This window comes from Hemiscyllium ocellatum, chromosome 6 (genome assembly GCF_020745735.1).
Source record: "Hemiscyllium ocellatum isolate sHemOce1 chromosome 6, sHemOce1.pat.X.cur, whole genome shotgun sequence".
NCBI lineage: Eukaryota > Metazoa > Chordata > Chondrichthyes > Orectolobiformes > Hemiscylliidae > Hemiscyllium > Hemiscyllium ocellatum.
The window spans coordinates 122,349,125-122,371,614 of NC_083406.1; the positions used below are offsets into that span (position 1 = coordinate 122,349,125).

The 22,490-nt window shown below is 44.5% G+C and overlaps 1 protein-coding gene across 1 annotated transcript in view; it reads right to left on the reverse strand.

The window, feature by feature from the left end:
• The window catches only part of inppl1a (inositol polyphosphate phosphatase-like 1a), a 231,278-nt gene that overhangs the window by 98,946 nt on the left and 109,842 nt on the right, over positions 1-22,490 (reverse strand). Inside the window, exons 5-6 of the mRNA XM_060826353.1 lie at positions 18,197-18,337; positions 520-610 (exon numbers count right to left, since the gene is read on the reverse strand). Coding sequence (XP_060682336.1) covers positions 520-610; positions 18,197-18,337 — 232 coding nt within the window. The remainder of the gene's footprint in view (positions 1-519; positions 611-18,196; positions 18,338-22,490) is intronic.

A 22,490-nucleotide genomic window follows, 5' to 3' on the forward strand; every position in this document is an offset into this window, starting at 1 on the left:
AGCTGTACTGGAAGAACTTAACTGGGGGAGTGGCAGGTTCTTGAGCAGACGTCTTCAGTACCATTACCAGAACATTGACAGGGACCAGTCTTTACACTATCCAGTGCCTCCAATGTTTCTTGATATCAAGTGGCATGAATCGAATTGGTAGAAGACTGGCATCTGTGACGCTGCAGGACCTCTGGAGGTGGTTGAAATGGGTCATCCACTTGGGACTTCTGGCTGAAGATTGTTGCTAATGTTTCGGCCAATATTATATTAATGATGTATTAAGATTTTTGATTAACGAGGGAGTTGAGGGGTATGGTGTAGATAAGGGCATACAGCAAAATGGACATGAGACAAAAAAAAATCAGCCATAATCTTAGAGAATAGTAGAGTAGGGCTGAATGGCCTAATCCTATTCCTTAAGCTTGTGAATTTCACTCTTGCTGACCTCATTGACAGAAAACAAAATAAGACAAAACTGCAGGTTTAACAATCAGAGAATTCATATCTTAAAATAGAAAACATCAGTACCTGCTGGATAAGCCGCGTCAGTAATGGAGAACTTTGTTGGTCAAATATCTTGGATAATATTTCCAGGCCAGCCAGGACTTTATCAACTTCACTGGAAGGAGAATAAAATCTTTAAACAATAGGTGGGTGAGGTAAAACAATTAACTGTGGACACCCGGTAATACTATATGGATATAGTAGGGTAATAATTACTTTCTGGACTAACACAAGAAATTAAAATAGGAGTGGATTTGTTCCCTCAATTCTGCTGTGCCACTCAACGATCTGCCTCAAGTCTTCAATTGTGCCAGATCATCAGGAGTAATCCATAAGGTGGTGGTCTAAAACTTGGAAACAGAACACTGTAAATCCTGTATCATGGGTTCATAGTCCCAGGTGAACATATTGCTCCCATTAAGTCGTCAAACTTTGGTCCTATCAATGCTGCAGGATGTGGAGGCTGTCTTTCAAAACATAGCACTCTTGCATGTCAGTCAGAAAGCTATGCCCTGAACCACCAGCTACTCCAGAGGCCTGACCACAAACATTTAGGTTGATATTTAGTGCAAGAAAAGAAAGCTACAGTGTTGAAGGAAATGTTAAGTCAATATGCATGTAAAAGATCCTGTGTATTAGCCACAGGAGTGAGCCCTGGTGTTCTGGCCTAGATTTATTCTTCAGTCGATAGCACTAAAAGGGATTATATAGTCAACTTATAAACTGCAAATTTTAGGAGTTTACTGTAAGCAAATTGGCTACTCAATTTCCAACGTTAGACGCCTACACTTGAAATGTGTTTTAATTGACAGTAAAGTGCTTTGGAACTTAGAGGTCATGAAAGGAACTGGATAAATATAAGTCCCTCTTTCAGCACTTCCCTACAACTTCACTCAAATGTCAGCTTAGATTGTGAGCAACACACAACAATGACACAGACCCACAATATTCCTGAAGCTGTCCAGCCTCAGCTTCCAGCTCCTTCCCTGGAGCCAACACCTCAAATACCTATATTTCTTTTTACGACTGCTGAGGATTTCTGCATCTATCACCCTTCCAACCACTTAATTCCAGACCCTGGTGAAATCAAAACTCAACTTCTCTCTAATCCTCCCAGATCTTTTAAACCTACATGCTCTAGTCACTACTTCTGCTAATGGAAAAAAGACTTGAATAATATTATATAGCCTATCCAATTTGTCTTGACAGCTAAAATTCTCCATGTATGGCAAATGTCACAAATTTCTTCTGCACTTTCTCTGGTATGATCACAACATTCCTGTAAAGCTGTGACAAAAAATGTATGTAGTAGCCTAACTATGCTGCCAACACTTACACTCAGCCTCAGACAATAAAGGAAAAGTACCCAGTGCACCTTTTTGATTACTCGTCGATCTACTGTTGTACATTTTTTCACAAATCCACATCTAAGGCCTTTTTGTTGCTCTACATTTCTCAGAATATGAGTATTTAATGTGCATTTGCTTGCCCACACTGTCCTCCTGGAGTCTATTCCAGAGACACCAACTGAGCCAAACTAGGCTTGCAAAGTATCACCTGAACTCAAATGGTATGCAACTTCGGAGGAATTGTTCACAGAATATTTCTTAAGGAGCTTCTATGCTGCTGGCACATCATTTTAAGAAGTTTACACATAGCCATACAGTACACACAATGAGAGAATTCCTTTATGCTGCACTAATTATTGAGTCATTGAGGAGATGTTAGTGTAGTGACATTGGACAAGTAAATCCCGAAGTCCAGTCTAATGCTGTGGTCGCATGAGTTCAAAATCCACTATGGCAGCTAACCATAGGCAGCAGGAACAGGAGCAGGCTATTTAGCCCCTCAAGCCTCAATAGGATCACGGCTGATCTAACATGCTTGACGGGTTAACCACATTCTAGACTTTTAAACTCTGTATTCCCATGCTAGTCTTTCTTTTTACTATTTCAATTCAGTGACAATGCTTAAAACTTCTGTACCTAAGATGGTGCCGAGAAGCAACATGACAAACATTTCATTGTATTTGTTCCAGTGCACGTGACAATAAAAGCTATTCTATTCTATTCATCCACTTCACTCTGATGGCCCTGAAACTCTTGATTCCCCAAGTGATCAAAAATCTATGTCAGCCTTAAATACACACAAGAACTATGCCTCATAACTCTGTGTGGCAAAGAGTTCCAAAGACTCTAAACTCTCTGTAAGAAGAAAATCCTCAACTCAAGTCTTAAACAGACACCGCTTTATTCTGAGAGTATGCCCTGTGGTCCAAGATTCTCCAGAGGGGAAAAATCCTCTCAACATTTATCCTGTCCAACTTAAGAACCCCATGTGTTTCATGGAGCTCACTTTCCATTCTAAATTCTAATGAGTCCCAAGCTGTTTAACATTTGGTCATAAAACAATCTCTCCAAACAGAAATCTTCCTTGTAAACTTTCTCTGAATTGCCTCCAATGAATGTTATCTTTCCTTAAATAAGGAGAGCAGGATTGCGTCGCAAACGTCATATTTGTTCTCACCAGCATCTTGTTCAGCTGCGGTGGAACTTCCCTACCCTTATACTCCAACCTCCTTGAATTTAGGGTCAACACTCCATTAGCCTTTCTCTTTACCTGCTTTGACTGTGTGTGAAGTTTGTGTTTTGTGCCTAAGTCTGTCCAAGTCCCTCTGTGAAGCAACTTTCAGCAGTCTATCTCCATTTAAGTGTCATTGTTTCTTTTGCTCTCCCTTCCAAATGAATAACTTCTCATTTTCTCAGATTACACTCCATTTGCCCAATTACTAAACCTACCAACTTCTATCAACTGTGTATCCCTCCCACAACCTGTCTTTCCACCTATTTTGTGCTGTTTGCAAAGTTGGTGACAGTACATTCACTTCCTTCTTATTACAATTGGCAAATTGACTCTTAACTGCCACAAGGACAATTCAGTATGGGGAACAAATGCTAGCCTTTCCAGCAAACTCCCCACATACTAATAAAGTACATAAAAAAAAGTCTCTCACATTCATAAACACACAGGCAAGTTACAGCACAGCAAATAATCTGCAATATGCAGATGATCAGTAGCTAGGTAGTTGCTATAACTGAAGCTGATTGGTTCTCAGTTAACTGAGCAGATTGGAACTGGAAACAAGTTACAGAAACACAGTCTCAGAGAAGAGACACAGAAGGATCTGTCATCCATGTGACTCCAGACACACAGCAATGAGACTGACATTTTACTGCCTTCTGGGGCAATTAGGGATGGACAATAAATGCTGGCCTGGCTGGTGACGCCTACATCCCATGAATGGTTTTAAAACTACTTATAGTAAATAACAACTTTTCTTTGTACAGAGATCTGGTCCGTGCCATCAACCTTGGTCTGAAAGTCAGGTAAATGGTTCAAGGTTTGTGAGAAGATTTGTAGCTCAGGGGCTCGTTGTTGTGGTTCCGTTTGCCAAGCTGGGAATTTGTGTTGCAGACGTTTCGTCCCCTGTCTGGGTGATATCCTCAGTGCTTTGGAGCCTCCTGTGAAGCACTTCTGTGATCTTTCCTCCGGCATTTGTAGTGGTTCGAATCTGCCGCTTCCGGTTGTCAGTTCCAGCTGTCCACTGCAGTAGTCAGTATATTGGGTCCAGGTTGATGTGCTTATTGATTGAATCTGTGGATGAGTGCCATGCCTCTAGGAATTCCCTGGCTGTTCTCTGTTTGGCTTGTCCAAAAATAGTAGTGTTGTCCCAATCGAATTCACGTTGCTTGTCATCCGAGTGTGTGGCTACGAAGGATAGCTGGTCATGTCGTTTCGTGGCTAGTTGATGTTCATGGATGCGGGTCGTTAGCTGTCTTCCTGTTTGTCCTATGTAGTGTTTTGTGCAGTCCTTGCATGGGATTTTGTACACTACATTGGTTTTGCTCATGCTGGTATTGGGTCCTTCGGTCTGGTGAGTTGTTGTCTGAGAGTGGCTGTTGGTTTGTGTGCTGTTATGAGTCCTAGTAGTTGCAGTAGTCTGGCTGTCAGTTTGGAAATGCTCTTGATGTATGGTAGTGTGGCTAGTCCTTTGGGTTGCAGCATGTCCTCATTCCGTTGTCTTTCCTTTAGGCATCTGTTGATGAAATTGCGCAGGTATCCGTTTTTGGCGAATACATTGTATAGGTGTTCTTCTTCCTCTTTTTGCAGTTCTGGTGTGCTGCAGTGTGTTGTGGCCCTTTTGAACAGTGTCTTGATGCAACTTCTTTTGTGTGTGTTGGGGTGGTTGCTTTCGTAGTTTAGGACTTGGTCTGTGTGTGTGTGGCTTTCCTGTATACCTTTGTGGTGAATTCTCCGTTCGGTGTTCTCTGTACCATCACGTCTAGGAATGGGAGTTGGTTGTCCTTTTCTTCCTCTCTAGTGAATCGGATTCCTGTGAGTGTGGCGTTGATGATCCGGTGTGTGTTCTCTATTTCTGTGTTTTTAATGATTACAAAGGTGTCATCCACATACCTGACCCAGAGTTTGGGTTGAATTTGCTGTAAGACTGTTTCTTCTAATCTTTGCATTACCGCTTCTGCTATGAGTCCAGAGATGGGTGAGCCCATGGGTGTTCCGTTGATTTGTTCATATATTTGGTTGTCGAATATGAAGTGTGTTGTGAGGCACAGGTCCAGTAGTTTGAGTATGCCGTCTTTGTTGATAGGTTCAATGTCCTGTTGTCTGTCCTGTATGTCCAGCAGGTTGGCTATTGTTTCTCTGGCTAGGGTTTTGTTGATAGAGGTGAACAGTATTGTTACATTGAATGAGATCATCATTTCTTCCTTGTCTATGTGTATATTTCTGATGATGTCCAAGAATTCCTGTGTTGATTGTATAGAGTGTCTGTATCCGCTGATCAGGTGTTTCAGTTTCTGCTGTAGTTCTTTAGCCAGTTTGTAAGATACTATGGGTCTGAGTGGGATGTTTGGTTTGTGCACTTTAGGTAGTCCATAGAATCTGGGGGTGTTGTTGGGTAATCTGGGGGTAAATGGTTACTTAAAATTTGTATCATTAGAAAAGTTTAACATTTTGTATGACCCCAGCAATATCAGGGCATGACTTACAATGTGCCATCCCAGTGGTTTGCAACAAAGCATGAACAGTCAAACTAAATCGTCACAAAAACTACCAGACTTTCATAAATTTCAAATACTCATGCTCTGAGGGGAGGGAAACATGTCATTCCTGTGTGTCATGGCTTAAATGTGACAATAGACAATAGGTGCAGGAGTAGGCCATTCTGCCCTTTGAGCCTGTACCACCATTCAATATGATCATGGCTGATCATCCTTAATCAGTATCCTGATCCTGCCTTATCTCCATAACACTTGATTCCACTATCCTTGAGAGCTCTATCCAACTCTTTCTTAAATGAATCCAGAGACTGGGCCTCCACTGCCCTCTGGGGCAGAGCATTCCACACAGACACCGCTCTCTGGGTGAAGAAGTTTCTCCTCATCTCTGTCCTAAATGGTCTCCCCCGTATTTTTAGTTTGTGTCCTCTGCTTCGGCGCTCACCCATCAGCGGAAACATGTTTCCTGCCTCCAGAGTGTTCAATCCTTTTATAATCTTATATGTCTCAATCAAATCCCCTCTCAGTCTTCTAAACAAAAGGCTATACAAGCCCAGTTGCTCCAGTCTTTCAGCGTAATGTAGTCCCGTCATTCCAGGAATTGACCTCGTGAACCTATGCTGCACCATACATTTATCCACATTAAACTGCATCTGCCATGCATCTGACCACTCACCTAACCTGTCCAGGTCACCCTGTAATCCCCTTACATCCTCATCACATTTCACCCTGCCACCCAGCTTAGAATCATCAGCAAATTTGCTAATGTTATTATTAATACCATCTTCTATATCATTAATATATATTGTAAAAAGCTGCGGTCCCAGTACTGATCCCTGCGGTACCCCACTGGTCACTGCCTGCCATTCCGAAATGGAGCCGTTTATCACTACTCTTGTTTCCTGTCAGCCAACCAACTTTCAATCCAAGTTAGTACTTTGCCCCCAATACCATGCACCCTAATTTTGCTCACTAACCTCTTATGTGGGACTTTATCAAAAGCTTTCTGAAAGTCCAGGTACACTACATCTACTGGATCTCCCTTGTCCATCTTCAGAGTTACATCCTCAAAAAATTCAAGAAGATTACTCAAGCATGATTTCCCCTCCATAAATCCATGCTGACTGTGACCTATCCTGTTACTACTATCCAGATGTGTTGTAATTTCATCCTTTATAATAGACTCCAGCATCTTTCCTACCACTGAGGTCAGACTAACTGGTCTATAATTTCCTGCTTTCTCTCTCCCACCTTTCTTAAAAAGTGGTACAACATTAGCCACCCTCCAATCTGCAGGAACTGATCCCGAATCTATAGAACTCTGGAAAATAATCACCAACGCATCCATGATTTCTCAAATCACCTCCCTCAGTACCCTGGGATGTAGACCATCAGGCCCCGGAGACTTACCAACCTTCAGACCTAACAGTCTCTCCAACACCAAATCCTGGCAAATATAAATTCCCTTCAGTTCAGGTCCTTCAGCCACTGTTACCTCAGGGAGATTGCTTGTGTCTTCCCCAGTGAACACAGATCTGAAGTACCAATTCAATTCTTCTGCCATTTCATTGTTCCCTGTAATATATTCCCCTGTTTCTGTCTTCAAGGGCCCAATTTTAGTCTTAACCATTTTTTACCTTTCACATACTTAAAAAAGCTTTTACTATCCTCCTTTATATTATTGGCCAGTTTACCTTCGTACCACATTTTTTCTCTGCGTATCTCCTTCTTAGTAATCCTCTGCTGTTCTTTAAAAGCTTCTCAGTCCTCCGTTTTCCCACTTATCTTTGTTATGTTATACTTTTTCTCTTTTAACTTTATATGTTTCTTAACTTCCCTCGTCAGCCACAGCCACCCATGCCTCCTCCTAGGATCTTTCTTCCTTTTTGGAATGAACTGATCCTGCATCCTCTGCATTATACACAGAAATATCTGCCATTGTTCCACCACTGTCATCCCTGCTAAGGTATTGCACCATTGAACTTTGACCAGCTCCTCCCTCATAGCTCCATCGTTCCCTTTATTCAACTGAAATATTGTCACTTCCGATTGTACCCTCTCCCTCTCAAATTGGAGATTGAAGCTTATTGTATTATGGTCACTACTTCCCAATGGCTCCTTCACTTCGTGGTCCCTGATCAATTCTGGTTCGTTGCACAATACCAGATCCAGAATTGCCTTCTCCCTGGTAGGCTCCAGCACCAGCTGTTCTAAGAATCCATCTCGGAGGCACTCCACAAAGTCTCTTTCTTGAGGTCCAATACCATCCTGATTCTCCCAGTCTATCTGCATGTTGAAATCCCCCAGACTCAGATGACAAGCAACATAAGTTCGACTGGGACAACACTACTATTATAGGACAAGCCAAACAGAGAACAGTCAGGGAATTCCTAGAGACATGGCATTCATCCACAGATTCAATCAGTAAGCACATTGATCTGGACCCAATATACCGACCATTGCAGCGGACAGCTGGAACTGACAACTGGGAGCGGCAGATACAAATCACTATAAATGCCGGAGGAAACATCACAGAAGTGCTTCACAGGAGGCTCCCAAGCACTGAGGATGTCACCTAGACAGGGGACGAAACATCTGCAACACAAATTCCCAGCTCGGCAAACAGGACCACAACAACGAGCACCTGAGCTACAAATTTTCTCACAAACTTTGACTCTATGTTCCCCGATTCTAGGTCTCCCCCGTGCAAGGGACTGAATCTCATCCCTTACCAACATGGCCACCCCACCCCCTCTGCCCATCAGTCTGTCCTTACAATAGCACGTGTAGCCTTGAATATTCATTTCCCAGGCCCTGTCCACTTGAAGCCATGTCTCAGTTATCCCCACAATATTGTATCTGCCAATTTCCAAAAGAGCCTCAAGCTCATCCATCTTATTTCTAATGCTTCGTGCATTCATATACAGTATTTTTAATTTGTTACTACCCTCACCCTTCCCATCATCTCCTATTTCACTCAACCTTACAGCATGATTTCTTTTTGAGTTTTTTGCTTTATTGATACCGTTGTCTTTCTTGACTTCTGTTGTTCTAACTTTCCCTTCAATTTCCTTCTTAAGCATCCAGTTTGTCCCCTCCCCCCCGCTACTTAGTTTAAACATAGCTGTGTTGCAGTAGCAAACCTGCCTGCCAGAATGCTGGTCCCCAACCTATTAAGGTGCAAACCGTCTCTCTTGTATAATTTATGCTTACCACAAAACATACCCCACTGATCCAAGAATTTAAATCCTTGCTTCCTGCACCAGTTCCCCAGCCACACGTTCAAGTCCATTATCTCCCTGTTTTCTGGCCTCACCAGCCCAAGGAACTGGAAGCAAACCGGAGATAACCACCCTGGATGCCTTCTTCCTAGTTCTCCAAAGTCCCGCTGTAGTATGTTCCTCCTCTTCTTCCCGAAATCATTTGTGCCGACATGTACCACCACCTCTGGCTCTTTAACTTCATCCTTGAGGATTTCCTGCACTCTGTCTGTGATGTCTTTAACCCTGGCATCAGGAAGGCAACATACCATCTTTAAGTCCTGCCTGCTGCCACAAAAACCCCGGTCAGTTCCCCTCACTATGGAGTCCCTTATTACCACGGCTCTGTGCGATGTCCGACTCTTCCGCTCTGCCTCCACGCCAACTTTTGATTGACAGACCTGGCCGCCTCGTGGACTGGCAGTGTCATCTGTCTCCTGTCTCTACTATTTCCAAAAGATTCACCTTGTTCCTGACAGGTACTTCCCCCAGGGTCTCTTGCATCTGTCTCCTCTCTTCTGATATGATGTGATTTGTCTCCGCAAGAGCACCTCACCAAGCCACGTTACACACCTTTTTTCCCATGATCCTATAAAGCTTTCCCCCTTCAAATAATTATCCAATTCTCTTTTGGAAGTCACAATTCAGCCTGTTCTAAATATCCACAAGCAACTATATTTCAGATCCTAATTTCTCATTGTTCGAAAACGATTTCCACATGATACCATTGCTTCTTTTGCCAATTACCCTAAATTAGTGTTCCATGATCTCAATCCATGTGAGGGGGAGCAGTTCTTCCCAATCTATTGTGTCTAAATGCTCATGATTTTGAATATACCTAACCAACCTGCTCTCAACCTTCCCTCTCTCAAAAAAAAGCTTCTCCAACATATTCTGAGAAATGTTTGTCATGCCTATACCATTTTAGTCAATCTTTTCTGCACTCTCTTCCAAGCCTTTATGAGAGTAACTCATGATTTGTAAAAGTTGGTGCCCAGAACTGGACATAATACTCCCAGTTGAGGCTAAACTAGCACTTATACAAGTTCAACATAAGTTCCTTACTCTTGAATGCAATGAGCCTATAAATGAAGTCTATGATATTTTGGTTATTTCATTCACAGGATGAGGAGTGTTGCTAGACCAGCGTTACAGGCCCTTGCAAATGTGGTGGTGATCTGCCTTCATAAACTGCTGCAGTCCATTTGACAAAGGTAGACCTATAATAGTCAGATGGGAATGTATGTCGTAGCCTAACTACGTTGCCAGTTTCCCTTAAACAAAGCCATGTTGGTTTGCCTGATTACCTTGAACTTATTCAAGCATCCTGTTAATACAGCTTTAATAATAGCTTCTAACATTTTCCTTATGAAAGATGTTAAGCTAACTAGCCTATCCTGCTTTCTGTCTCCATCCTTTTTTGAATAAAGGAGTTGCACTGGCTATTCTCCAGCTTAAAGGAACCTTCCTAAATCTAATAAAATTTGGAAAATTAAAATCAATGCATCAATATAGGAGCTGGAGCAGCTTCTCGCGATCAACCCTGTCCATCCAGCTGCTTATCCTGGCGAGGAAATATATCATTATTCCTATCACTGGGTCAAAATCCTGAAATTTCCATAGGTCTACCTTTGTCAAATGGACTGCAGAAGTTTATGAAGGCAGCTCATCTAAGATCGGAAGCGATCTGACCTGGTGACATGGAAAAGACATAGTCTATTATGGAAGAAACTAGAACTAGGGGTTATAGTTCAAAAACAAAGGATCGCCCAATTAAGACAGATGAGGGAAATAATTTTCTCTCAAAGGCTCTTTGGAATTTCCTACTTCAAAAACCCTTGGATGCAGAATCTTTAAGCTTTTTTTTAAGCAGAGGTAGACAGCTTGATTACCAAGAGGACAAAAGAGTACTGGCAGGGATATGCAGGAATGTCAAGTTGAGATTAAAATGAGATCATCCATGATCTTATTAAAAGGCCCAAAAGGCCTCCTCTTGTCCCTTGTTTGCATACCATTTTGAACCCATCTCTCAACCTGTCCAGTCACCTTAAATGATTTATGCACAGATAGACCCAGGTCCTTTGATTTCTGCATGCACTTTAGAATTTTCGTCCACATCTCAGTTTTTCTGATCAAAATGAATCATTTCACAAATCGCTGTTATGGAGAAGGAAATTTAGCTAAACACCAGAAGAAGAAGAAATAGATCGCCACGCTGATAAGGTGAAGTGCAAAAGGAATGTTTCTGAATTGTACCACCTCTGCAGGAGATACTGAAATGATGTGTGGGATATGTTATTGAGGGTGGCTTTTATAAAGAGGATATAAGACAGAGGGCATGATACCAGTTCACAGTTTCTTCTGAGCCAAGAACCACTGTGACTGAAAGGGGTGTTTAGTTTATATGAAGTGTCGCTCTGTGCTGGGATTCCTCGTGACTTGCCTGCAGCTGCAACAACACATGAATCATTTCCTCTCCTTGGACTGCGGCTGAAACTCAGAACACTGGGGCTTTTCTCTACACCTCAACCAAGTGCTTTAAGACTTCACACAGCAGACAACTATGAAACAGCAGGGAGGCAAAATAATCCTGCCTCCACCAAGCGCTGGGAAGCAGATCAATCCTTTACTTTCTATTTTATTTCTCTGAAGGTAGCTATTGAGTTGCATAACTAATACATTGATTTTGAGGCTGCAAGTGATGTTTTAATTGGCTCTCAACTGATTTAGTATCAGTTAAAATCAGTAAATTCTGCAACATAAACTGATCCCAATTGCCCCCGATGCAGCATCTTGTCCCCTCCCCTTCCTTTTGTGAAGAGGCATCTGCCTAATTTGTTCTACTCTAGGCACCTTGAAAGGATACTGGCCTTGGAAGGGCTGAAGCACCAACTCACCAGAATGGTACTGGTACTATAAGGATTAAATTGTGAAAGCTTACACAGACCAAGGTTCTAATCCCTCGTATGCAGAAGATTAAGGGGCAGTAACTGAGGTGTTTAAGGTTCATAGTAAAAAATGAGGTCTGCAGATGCTGGAGATCACAGCTGAAAACGTGTTGCTGATTAAAGCACAGCAGGCCAGGCAGCATCTCAGGAATAGGGAATTAGACGTTTCGAGCATAAGCCCTTCATCAGGAATGAGAGAGAGTAGCCAAGCAGGCTAAGATAAAAGGTAGGGAGGAGGGACTTGGGGGAGGGGCGATGGAGGTGGGATAGGTGGAAGGAGGTCAAGGTGAGGGTGATAGGCCGGAGTGGGGTGGGGGCGGAGAGGTCAGTAAGGAGGTTGCAGGTTAGGAAGGCGGTGCTGAGTTGAGGGAACCGACTGAGACAAGGTGGGGGGAGGGGAAATGAGGAAACTGGAGAAATCTGAATTCATACCTTGTGGTTGGAGGGTTCCCAGGCGGAAGATGAGGTGCTCCTCCTCCAACCGTCGTGTTGTTATGTTCTGCCGGTGGAGGAGTCCAAGGACCTGCATGTCCTCGGTGGAGTGGGAGGGAGAGTTAAAGTGTTGAGCCACGGGGTGGTTGGGTTGGTTGGTCCGGGCGGCCCGGAGGTGTTCTCTGAAGCGTTCCGCAAGTAAGCGGCCTGTCTCCCCAATATAGAGGAGGCCACATCGGGTGCAGCGGATGCAATAGATGATGTGTGTGGAGGTACAGGTGAACTTGTGGCGGATATGGAAGGATCCCTTGGGGCCTTGGAGGGAAGTGAGTGTGGAGGTGTGGGCGCAAGTTTTACATTTCCTGCGGTTGCAGGGGAAGGTGCCGGGGGTGAGGTTGGGTTGGTGGGGGGTGTGGATCTGACGAGGGAGTCACGAAGGGAGTGGTCCTTGCGGAACGCTGATAGGGGAGGGGAGGGAAATATATCCTTGGTGGTGGGGTCCGTTTGGAGGTGGCGGAAATGACGGCGGATGATACGTTGTATGCGGAGGTTGGTGGGGTGGTAGGTGAGAACCAGTGGGGTTCTGTCTTGGTGGCGGTTGGAGGAGCGGGGCTCAAGGGCGGAGGAGCGGGAAGTGGAGGAGATGCGGTGGAGGGCATCGTCGATCACGTCTGGGGGGAATCTGCGGTCCTTGAAGGAGGTGGCCATCTGGGCTGTGCGGTGTTGGAACTGGTCCTCCTGGGAGCAGATGCGGCGGAGACGAAGGAATTGGGAATATGGGATGGAGTTTATGCAGGGGGCAGGGTGGGAGGAGGTGTAGTCCAGGTAGCTGTGGGAGTCAGTCGGTTTATAGTAGATGTCTGTGTTGAGTCGGTCGCCCGAGATAGAGATGGAAAGGTCTAGGAAGGGGAGGGAGGAGTCTGAGACAGTCCAGGTGAATTTCAGGTCGGGATGGAGGGTGTTAGTAAAGTTGATGAACTGTTCAACCTCCTCGTGGGAGCACGAGGCAGCGCCGATACAGTCAACGATGTAGCGGAGGAAAAGGTGGGGGGTGGTGCCAGTGTAGTTGCGGAAGATGGACTGTTCCACATATCCTACGAAGAGGCAGGCATAGCTGGGGCCCATGCGGGTGCCCATGGCAACTCCTTTAGTTTGGAGGAAGTGGGAGGATTGAAAAGAGAAGTTATTCAGGGTGAGGACCAGTTCAGTCAGTCGAAGGAGGGTGTCGGTGGAAGGGTACTGGTTGGTGCGGCGGGAAAGGAAGAAGCGGAGAGCTTTGAGTCCTTCGTGATGGGGGATGGAGTCTGTGACATCTACTATAAACCGACTGACTCCCACAGCTACCTGGGCTACACCTCCTCCCACCCTGCCCCCTCCAAAAACTCCATCCCATATTCCCAATTCCTTCATCTCCGACGCATCTGCTCCCAGGAGGACCAGTTCCAACACCGCACAGCCCAGATGGCCTCCTCCTTCAAGGACCGCAGATTCCCCCCAGACGTGATCGACGATGCCCTCCACCGCATCTCCTCCACTTCCCGCTCCTCCGCCCTTGAGCCCCGCTCCTCCAACCGCCACCAAGACAGAACCCCACTGGTTCTCACCTACCACCCCACCAACCTCCGCGTACAAGGTATCATCCGCCGTCATTTCCGTCACCTCCAAACGGACCCCACCACCAAGGATATATTTCCCTCCCCTCCCCTATCAGCGTTCCGCAAGGACCACTCCCTTCGTGACTCCCTCGTCAGATCCACACCCCCCACCAACCCAACCTCCACCCCCAGCACCTTCCCCTGCAACCGCAGGAAATGTAAAACTTGCGCCCACACCTCCACACTCACTTCCCTCCAAGGCCCCAAGGGATCCTTCCATATCCGCCACAAGTTCACCTGTACCTCCACACACATCATCTATTGCATCCGCTGCACCCGATGTGGCCTCCTCTATATTGGGGAGACAGGCCGCTTACTTGCGGAACGCTTCAGAGAACACCTCTGGGCCGCCCGAACCAACCAACCCAACCACCCCGTGGCTCAACACTTTAACTCTCCCTCCCACTCCACCGAGGACATGCAGGTCCTTGGACTCCTCCACCGGCAGAACATAACACGACGACGGCTGGAGGAGGAGCGCCTCATCTTCCGCCTGGGAACCCTCCAACCAGAAGGGATGAATTCAGATTTCTCCAGTTTCCTCATTTCCCCTCCCCCCACCTTGTCTCAGTCGGTTCCCTCAACTCAGCACCGCCCTCCTAACCTGCAATCTCCTTACTGACCTCTCTGCCCCCACCCCAACCCGGCCTATCACCCTCACCTTGACCTCCTTCCACCTATCCCACCTCCATCGCCCCTCCCCCAAGTCCCTCCTCCCTACCTTTTATCTTAGCCTGCTTGGCTACTCTCTCTCATTCCTGATGAAGGGCTTATGCTCGAAATGTCGAATTCCCTATTCCTGAGATGCTGCCTAACCTGCTGTGCTTTAACCAGCAACACATTTTCAGCTGTTTAAGGTTCATAATCAAGTGACTGAACAGGCAATTCAGAGGCCTATACTAATATTGCTGAGACAGCACTGTCCAAACCCATGGTGTCTACCACCCAGCAGATACATAGGAAAAGGGTAAAAACAAGGACTGCAGATGCTGGAAACCAGACTCTAGGTTACAGTTTCCTGCTCCTCGGATGCTGCCTGACCTGCAGTGCTTTTCCAGCACCACTCTAATTTAGATACATGGGAACATCACTGTCTTTAAGTTCCCTGAGAAGTCACGTCATCCTGACTTCGAATTATATCACCTTCTTCGTCGTTGGCTCAAAATTCTGGAACTTCCTTCCCAACAGCATTACCTACACCCCAGAGGCTCTAGCAGTTCAAAGCAGCTCACCACCAGCTTCTCCAGCACATTTAGGCATGGACAATAATTGCTGGCCTAGCCAGCGACACACACATCCAATAAACCAAGAACAAAAAAGAAGTTCAAATCCCATCAGTTAATCAATCAAAAAATCTGAACTAATAGTGTCAAAAATGAGTGACTAATGAAACTACCACATTGTTTTAAGATCCATCTTGCTCACTCATGTCCCTTAGGAAATAAATCTGACTTTCTTACTGGTTAGCACTGTTGCATCACAGCAACCGAGTTAAATTCCAGCCTCGCATGACTTCCTGTCTGGAGATTGCATGTTCTCCCAGTATCTGCTTGGGTTTCTGCTGGATGCTCCAGTTTCCTCCCACAGTCCAAACATGTGCAGGCTAGGTGGGTTGGCCATAGGAAATGCAAGGCTATGGGATAGAATGGGCTGCTAGATCTGGGCGGGATGCTGTTCAGAGGGTCAGTTCAAACACAATGGACCTAATGGCCTTGCTCCGCACTGTGAGGATTCTACATTTCTATGTAATACATCAAAACACCACACATCATTCCAGCTATCAGCTATCGACTTACCGCCATCACCATAATTTGGGACGGACAATAAATGACTTGTTTGCCAGCAACCCATGAATGAACAAAAACAATATCAGTGTTGTTGCTCTGATAGATAGAGAAAAAGCATCCCCACAGGTGGGAGAAGTACAGAACAAGTGGTAATGAAAATCTGGAGCTCTCAAGAAAAGTTACAAGACTGGAAGAGCACCTGGAAAATCACAGCAGGTGAGCGGATGTGGAATTCGGAAGAACTTGACATATTACTGTATGACAGGATACTTGACCGAGGTAAAAGCTATCTTGGCTCTCAGCCCCTTGCTTTAGTGGGAAGATACTGCTGGAGATAAAGACTGAAGTTTAGCCATTATAAATTATAGAGAGTATATCATAGGTTCATTAGTGGGGTGCTTCCTGAGCTCACTAGCTTCTCTGTACTTGAACAGCAAGGTGATAGCTTATCTTTATCTTGAATTATTGTCAAGTGCAGAAGGTAAGCCAAGTTGCTTGCATCATTGTATTAGTATAGGCTGACTGTTCAGCTCAGGGGAGTGCTGTGGGACAGTAGAGACTGCATGGCAGCTTCTCCATGAATTCACAAAAAAAAAGCTTCTTGAAATAAGATTCAAGTCTCAGACTAAGTAATTTCCTCAACAGTTGGTATCCAAGGAAAGAGAGAAGGTTAACATTTAGACCTGTCTGCAGACACTGCCTGACCTGCTAAGTTGCTCAAGTATTTTTTTTGTTATTTCAGATCTCCAGAATTCACAGCACTTCATTTTTGCAGCTTGCTCATTTATTTGGACTTGCAAGTTACAGAACCAAGGTGGGTAAATAAAACAGAGACAAAATCAGCCACAATTTAACTGAATAGTGGAAAAGTCAAGGAAATGGAATAGTTTTACATTCACAATTTTCTCACAGATTAATGTAGACCCAACCACATGATTCAAGCTGGAGAGTCTTCCCTTAGGCTCTGGTCAATATTTCTCAATAAATTTTGTAACAATTATATATTTTATTATATTAGATTCCCTACAGTATGGAAACAGGCCCTTCGGCCCAACAAGTCTACACTGACGCTCTAAAGAGTAACCCACCTAGGCCCATTCCCCTCCCCTATATTTACCCCTGAGGAATGGATCTAACATTATGGGCAATTCAGCATGGCCAATTCACCTGACCTGCACATTGTTGGATTGTGGAGGAAACTGGAGCACACAGAGAAAACCCACACAGACACAGGAAGAATGTGCAAACTGCACACAGAAAGTCACCCAAGGCTGGAATTGAATCCGGGTCGCTGATGCTGTGAGGCAGCAATGCTAACCACTCAGCCACCATGCTGCCCCAAGACCATTTCACCTTTAATCTCCACTGCCTCGAGACAATTGCATTAAAATTGATAAACAAGTGCAAGTTGTAGTTATGCAGGATTTTGCTATGGGCAAACTGATTGATATGTTTCATATCTTACAACATTAACTGTGCACCAAAAATTCTACACCAGACTTGAGACATCCAGAGGTCATAAGAAAATCTTCAAACAAAAAGATCAAACGATTGGGAGCTAAGACAAGTAAAGGGAATGGAAGTATAGGTCAACTATAATCTATCAACAGTCACTTGGCACTACAGAGCATGCATACCACTTTAAAGAGAGACATGTTGGCAAAGCTTTGTATTGCATTCATCAGGAAAAATTCAAAAATGCCAAATTTCAAATGTTCACAATTTATACTACTGATGAAAAGTGGGTTGATTGGTTGGCAAGTTGTGTCTGATTCACTAAGGCATTGCCATAGAAAAAGCCAGGCTTTTACTCCTCAGGTATACTCAAAAAGATACATTCTTTTTGTTTGGAGAGAATGGGACACGACATACGCATGTTGATTTTGTGGCATACATCATTCTGATTGAAATTTGGCATTCTTGCCTAAATCATGATAACTTATAACCTAATTCAATGGCAGAATAAAATACAGGTTCAGAAAGGGACTCCTGTCTGTACATTCCTTAAGGATCCTCTGGTATTTCTGCAAATTAGCCATCTTCAAAAGCAAGTCTAGTCACTTAGCACTGGTGAGAAGCTCTAGATTCTGGACAGTAAAGAACCTTCAATTCTTCTCTGGACTCATACAGCCAAGCCATTCAGCCCAGAAAGGGTGGCAAAATGGGTCAGTGGTTAGCACAGCTGCCTCACAGTGCCAGGAACCCTGGTTCAATTCCAGCCTTGGGCAACTGTCTGTGTGGAGTTTGCACATTTCCTTTGCCTGTGGGGGTTTCCTCCCACAGTCCAAAGATGTGCAGGTTAGGTGAACTGGCCATGCTAAATTGCCCATGTGTATACCCAGTCAAGTGAAGGAATTTCTCATTTCAGTTCTAAATGGTACAGCCCTTTTCCAGACACTATTACTTCTGGTACTTAAGTTCACAGGCAAGGGAATTGGCTTCTACAGGAATCTACCTGGCCAAACTGTTAAATCATATCATACATTTCAGTGAGATCAGTGCGAAAAGATGATCCCATTGAAGCCAGTGGGACTTAAGACCCACCTGTTCAGCCTCTTGCAGGACGTCACTAATGCTTTGTTGAGGTGTGGGAGGCTGGTAGCACCTGCTTTCACAGCCTCCAGGTCCAAGACATAGCTCGCTTTCAAATATTCGTGAGACATGGTAGTCATCCCATTGGTTGCACTGGAGAAGGGAAAAAGACGAGATTAAAAGGAAGTAAAAACCAAAGATGTTAGAGGAAGATTTCAGCATCCACACTACTTTGCTTTTATTAGATAAAAAGGAAGTACTGCTGCAATAACCAACCCTCAGCAACTATTCTCAATCTGCATAAAGTTAATTCTTAGTCAGACAGAAAAAAGGTTGAAAAGAGGCAAAATTATTTATCCCAGAGTCTCTCGCCATAATGCAATAGCACCGCACTCTTTAAGAGAGCTGTCAAGACTGGGCATTAAGAATATTCAAGGCTGGGATAATTTTTAATCAATAAGGGAAGCGAGGGTTATGGGGTAAACGTAGGAAAACAGAATTGAGGATTATCACATCAGCCATAATCACACTGATTGGCAGAGCAAACCCAGTGGGCTGAATGGCTTACTTCTGTGCCTATATCTTAGGGTTTTATCGTCATTCAGATGATTCCTTCTTAGAGATCTCAAGCTCAGGGATCCAGTTCGCATTTTGTTTTAGCACAAAGTACCTTTTACTTGGTCTGCAAGAGTTAAGGTTGATAGACGACTAGGCTGGGCTGTTCCACCATTCAAAAGACCCTGGATAATCTGTAACTCAATTCCTTTGTCCCAAATCTAGTCATATCTTTGGTTAACAAAACTCATCAATCGAAGATATAAAATTAACAACTGGGACCAAGCATCACCTGCTGTTTTAAGAAGAACAAAAAACAGGAACTGATTAGGGATAGTCAACATGGCTTTTTGCATGGGAAATCATGTCTCACAAACTTGATTAAGTTTTTGTAGAAACAACAAAAGGATTGATGAGGTCAGAGCGGTAGACGTGATCTATATGTACTTCAGTAAAGCGTTCAACAAGATTCCCCATGGGTGACTGGTGAGCAAGGATGGATCTCATGGGATACAGGGAGAACTAGCCATTTGGATACAGAATTGGCTCAAAGGTAGAGAATAGTGTAGTGGTGGAGGGTTTCTTTTGAGACTGGAGACCTGCGACTAATGGAGTGCCACAAGGATCAGTGCTGGGTCCACTACTTTTTGTCATTTACATAAAAGATTTGGATGAGAGAATAAGAGGTATAGTTAGTAAGTTTGCAGATGACACCAAAATTGGAGGTGTAGGACAGCGAAGGAGTTTATCTCAGATTACAATGGGATCTTGATCAGATGGGCCAATGGGCTGAGGAGTGGGAGATGGAGTTTAACTTAAAAAATGCAAGGTGCTGCATTTTGGGAAAGCAAATCTTAGCAGGTCTTATACACTCAATGGTAAGGTCCTAGATAGCATTGCTGAACAAAGAGATCTTGGGGTGCAGGTTCATAGCTCCTTGAAAGCAGTTACAGATAGATAAGATAGTGAAGGTGGCATTTGGTATGCTTTCTTTTATTGGTCAGACTATTGAGTACAGGAATTGTGTGGTCATGTTGCAGCTGTAGCGGACACTGGTTAGGCCATTTTTGGAATATTGCCTGCAATTCTGGTCTCCTTCCTATCGGAAGGATGTTGTGAAACTTGAAAGGGTTCAGAAAAGATTTACCAAGATGTTGGATGGGCCGGAGGATTTGGGCTATAGGGAGAGGTTGAATAGGCTGGGGCTGTTTTTCCTGGAGCATCGGAGGCTGAGGGGTGACCTTATAAAGGTTTATAAAATCACGAAGGCATGGATAGGGTAAATAGACATGGTGGAGGAAACTAGAACTAGAGGGCATAGGTTCAGGGTGAGAGGGTAAAGGTATAAAAGAGGCCTAAGGGGCAACATTTTCACAAAGAGGGTGGTGCTGGAATGGGCTGCCAGAGGAAGTGGTGGAGGCTAGTACAATTGTAACATTTCAAAGGCATATGGATGGGTATATGAATAGGACAAGTTTACAGGGACATGGGCCGGGTGGTGGCAGGTGAGACTAGATTGGGTTTGGATAGCTGGTTGGCATGGATGAGTTGGACCAGAGGCTGCTTCCATGACTCTAAGAAGTTTCAAGCTTCTATCACCTTGGTGTGGTCAAGTGTTTCTCAATATCATTCTTGAAAGGTCTAACTTTTTAAAGACCATGTTCATCACTCTGATAGAACATAGAACATAGAACATAGAAGGATACAGCGCAGTACAGGCCCTTCGGCCCTCGATGTTGCGCCGACCGAATCCTACCTAGCCTATACTAGCCCAATAACTTCCAAATGCCTATCCAATGCCCGCTTAAATGACCATAAAGAAGGAGAGTTCACCACTGATACGGGCAGGGCATTCCATGAACTCACAACCCGCTATGTGAAGAATCTACCCCTAACATCTGTCCTATACCTACCACCCCTTAATTTAAAGCTATGTCCCCTAGTAACACCTGACTCCATTAGCGGTAAAAGGTTCTTAGTATCTACCCTATCTAAACCCCTAATCATCTTATACACTTCTATCAGATCTCCCCTAAACCTTCTCTTCTCCAATGAGAACAGCCCCAAGTGCCTCAGCCTTTCCTCATAAGATTTTCCTACCATTCCAGGCAACATCCTGGTAAACCTCCTCTGCACTCGTTCTAAAGCTTCCACATCCTTCCTATAGTATGGTGACCAAAACTGCACGCAATACTCCAGATGAGGCCGCACCAGAGTCTTATACAACTGCAACATGACCTCAGGACTCCGGAACTCAATTCCTCTGCCAATAAAGCCCAGTACACCATATGCCTTCCTCACAGCACTATTTACCTGGGTGGCAACTTTCAGAGATCTGTGTACATGGACACCAAGATCCCTCTGCTCATCCACACTACCAAGTAGCCTACCATTAGCCCAGTAATCCATCATCTTGTTATTCCTACCAAAGTGAACGACTTCGCACTTAGCTACATTGAATTCCATTTGCCACATTTCCGCCCAGCTCTGCAACTTATCTATATCCCGCTGTAACTTACCACTTCCTTCCTCACTATCCACAACTCCACCGACTTTTGTGTCATCCGCAAACTTGCTTACCCAGCTTTCAAGTCCTTCCTCTAGATCATTTATAAAGATAACAAAAAGCAATGGTCCCAAAACAGATCCTTGTGGTACACCGCTAGTAACTGCGCTCCAAGATGAACATAATCCATCAACTACTACCCTCTGTCTCCTTCCAGCCAGCCAATTCCTAATCCAAACCTCTAATGTATCCTCAATGCCATACCTCCGAAGTTTTAGCATTAGCCTACCATGGGGAACCTTATCGAACGCCTTACTAAAATCCATATACACAACATCTACTGCTTTACCCTCATCCACTTCCTTGGTCACCTTCTCAAAGAACTCAATAAGGTTTGTGAGGCACGACCTGCCCTTCACAAAACCATGCTGGCTATCCCTGATCACGTTATTCCTACCCAGATGTTCATAAATCTTATCCCTTACCATTCTCTCCAAGACTTTGCCCACCACTGAAGTCAGACTCACTGGCCTATAGTTGCTAGGGCTATCCCTACTCCCTTTCTTGAACAATGGGACCACATTCGCTATCCTCCAGTCCTCTGGTACTATTCCTGTTGACAACGACGACATAAAAATCCAGGCCAATGGCTCTGCTATCTCCTCCCTAGCTTCCCATAGGATCCTGGGGTAAATGCCATCAGGCCCAGGAGACTTATCTATATTCATCCTTTCCAATATTCCCAAAACCTCTTCCCTGCATATTTCCAGGGCATCCATTCTAATTATTTGTGATTCCATATTCACATCAGCAACAGTGTCCTGTTCCTGAGTGAATACTGATGAAAAGTACTGATTTAATGTCTCTCCAATCTCCTCCGCCTCCACACACAACTTCCCACTACTATCCTTGACTGGACCGATACCTACCCTAGTCATCCTTTTATTCTTGACATACCTATAGAAAGCCTTTGGGTTTTCCCTAATCCTACCAGCTAAAGACTTTTCATGTCCCCTTCTCGCTTCTCTTAGCTCCCTCTTTAGCTCCTTCCTGGCTACCTTATAACTCTCAATCGCCCCTACTGAACCTTCACGCCTCATCTTTACATATGCCGCCTTCTTCCCTTTCACAAGGGACTCCAATTCCTTACTAAACCACGGCTGCCTCACAAGGCCCTTTACACCATGCCTGACTGGTACATACCTATCGAGGACACGCAGTAGCTGCTCCTTGAACAATCCCCAC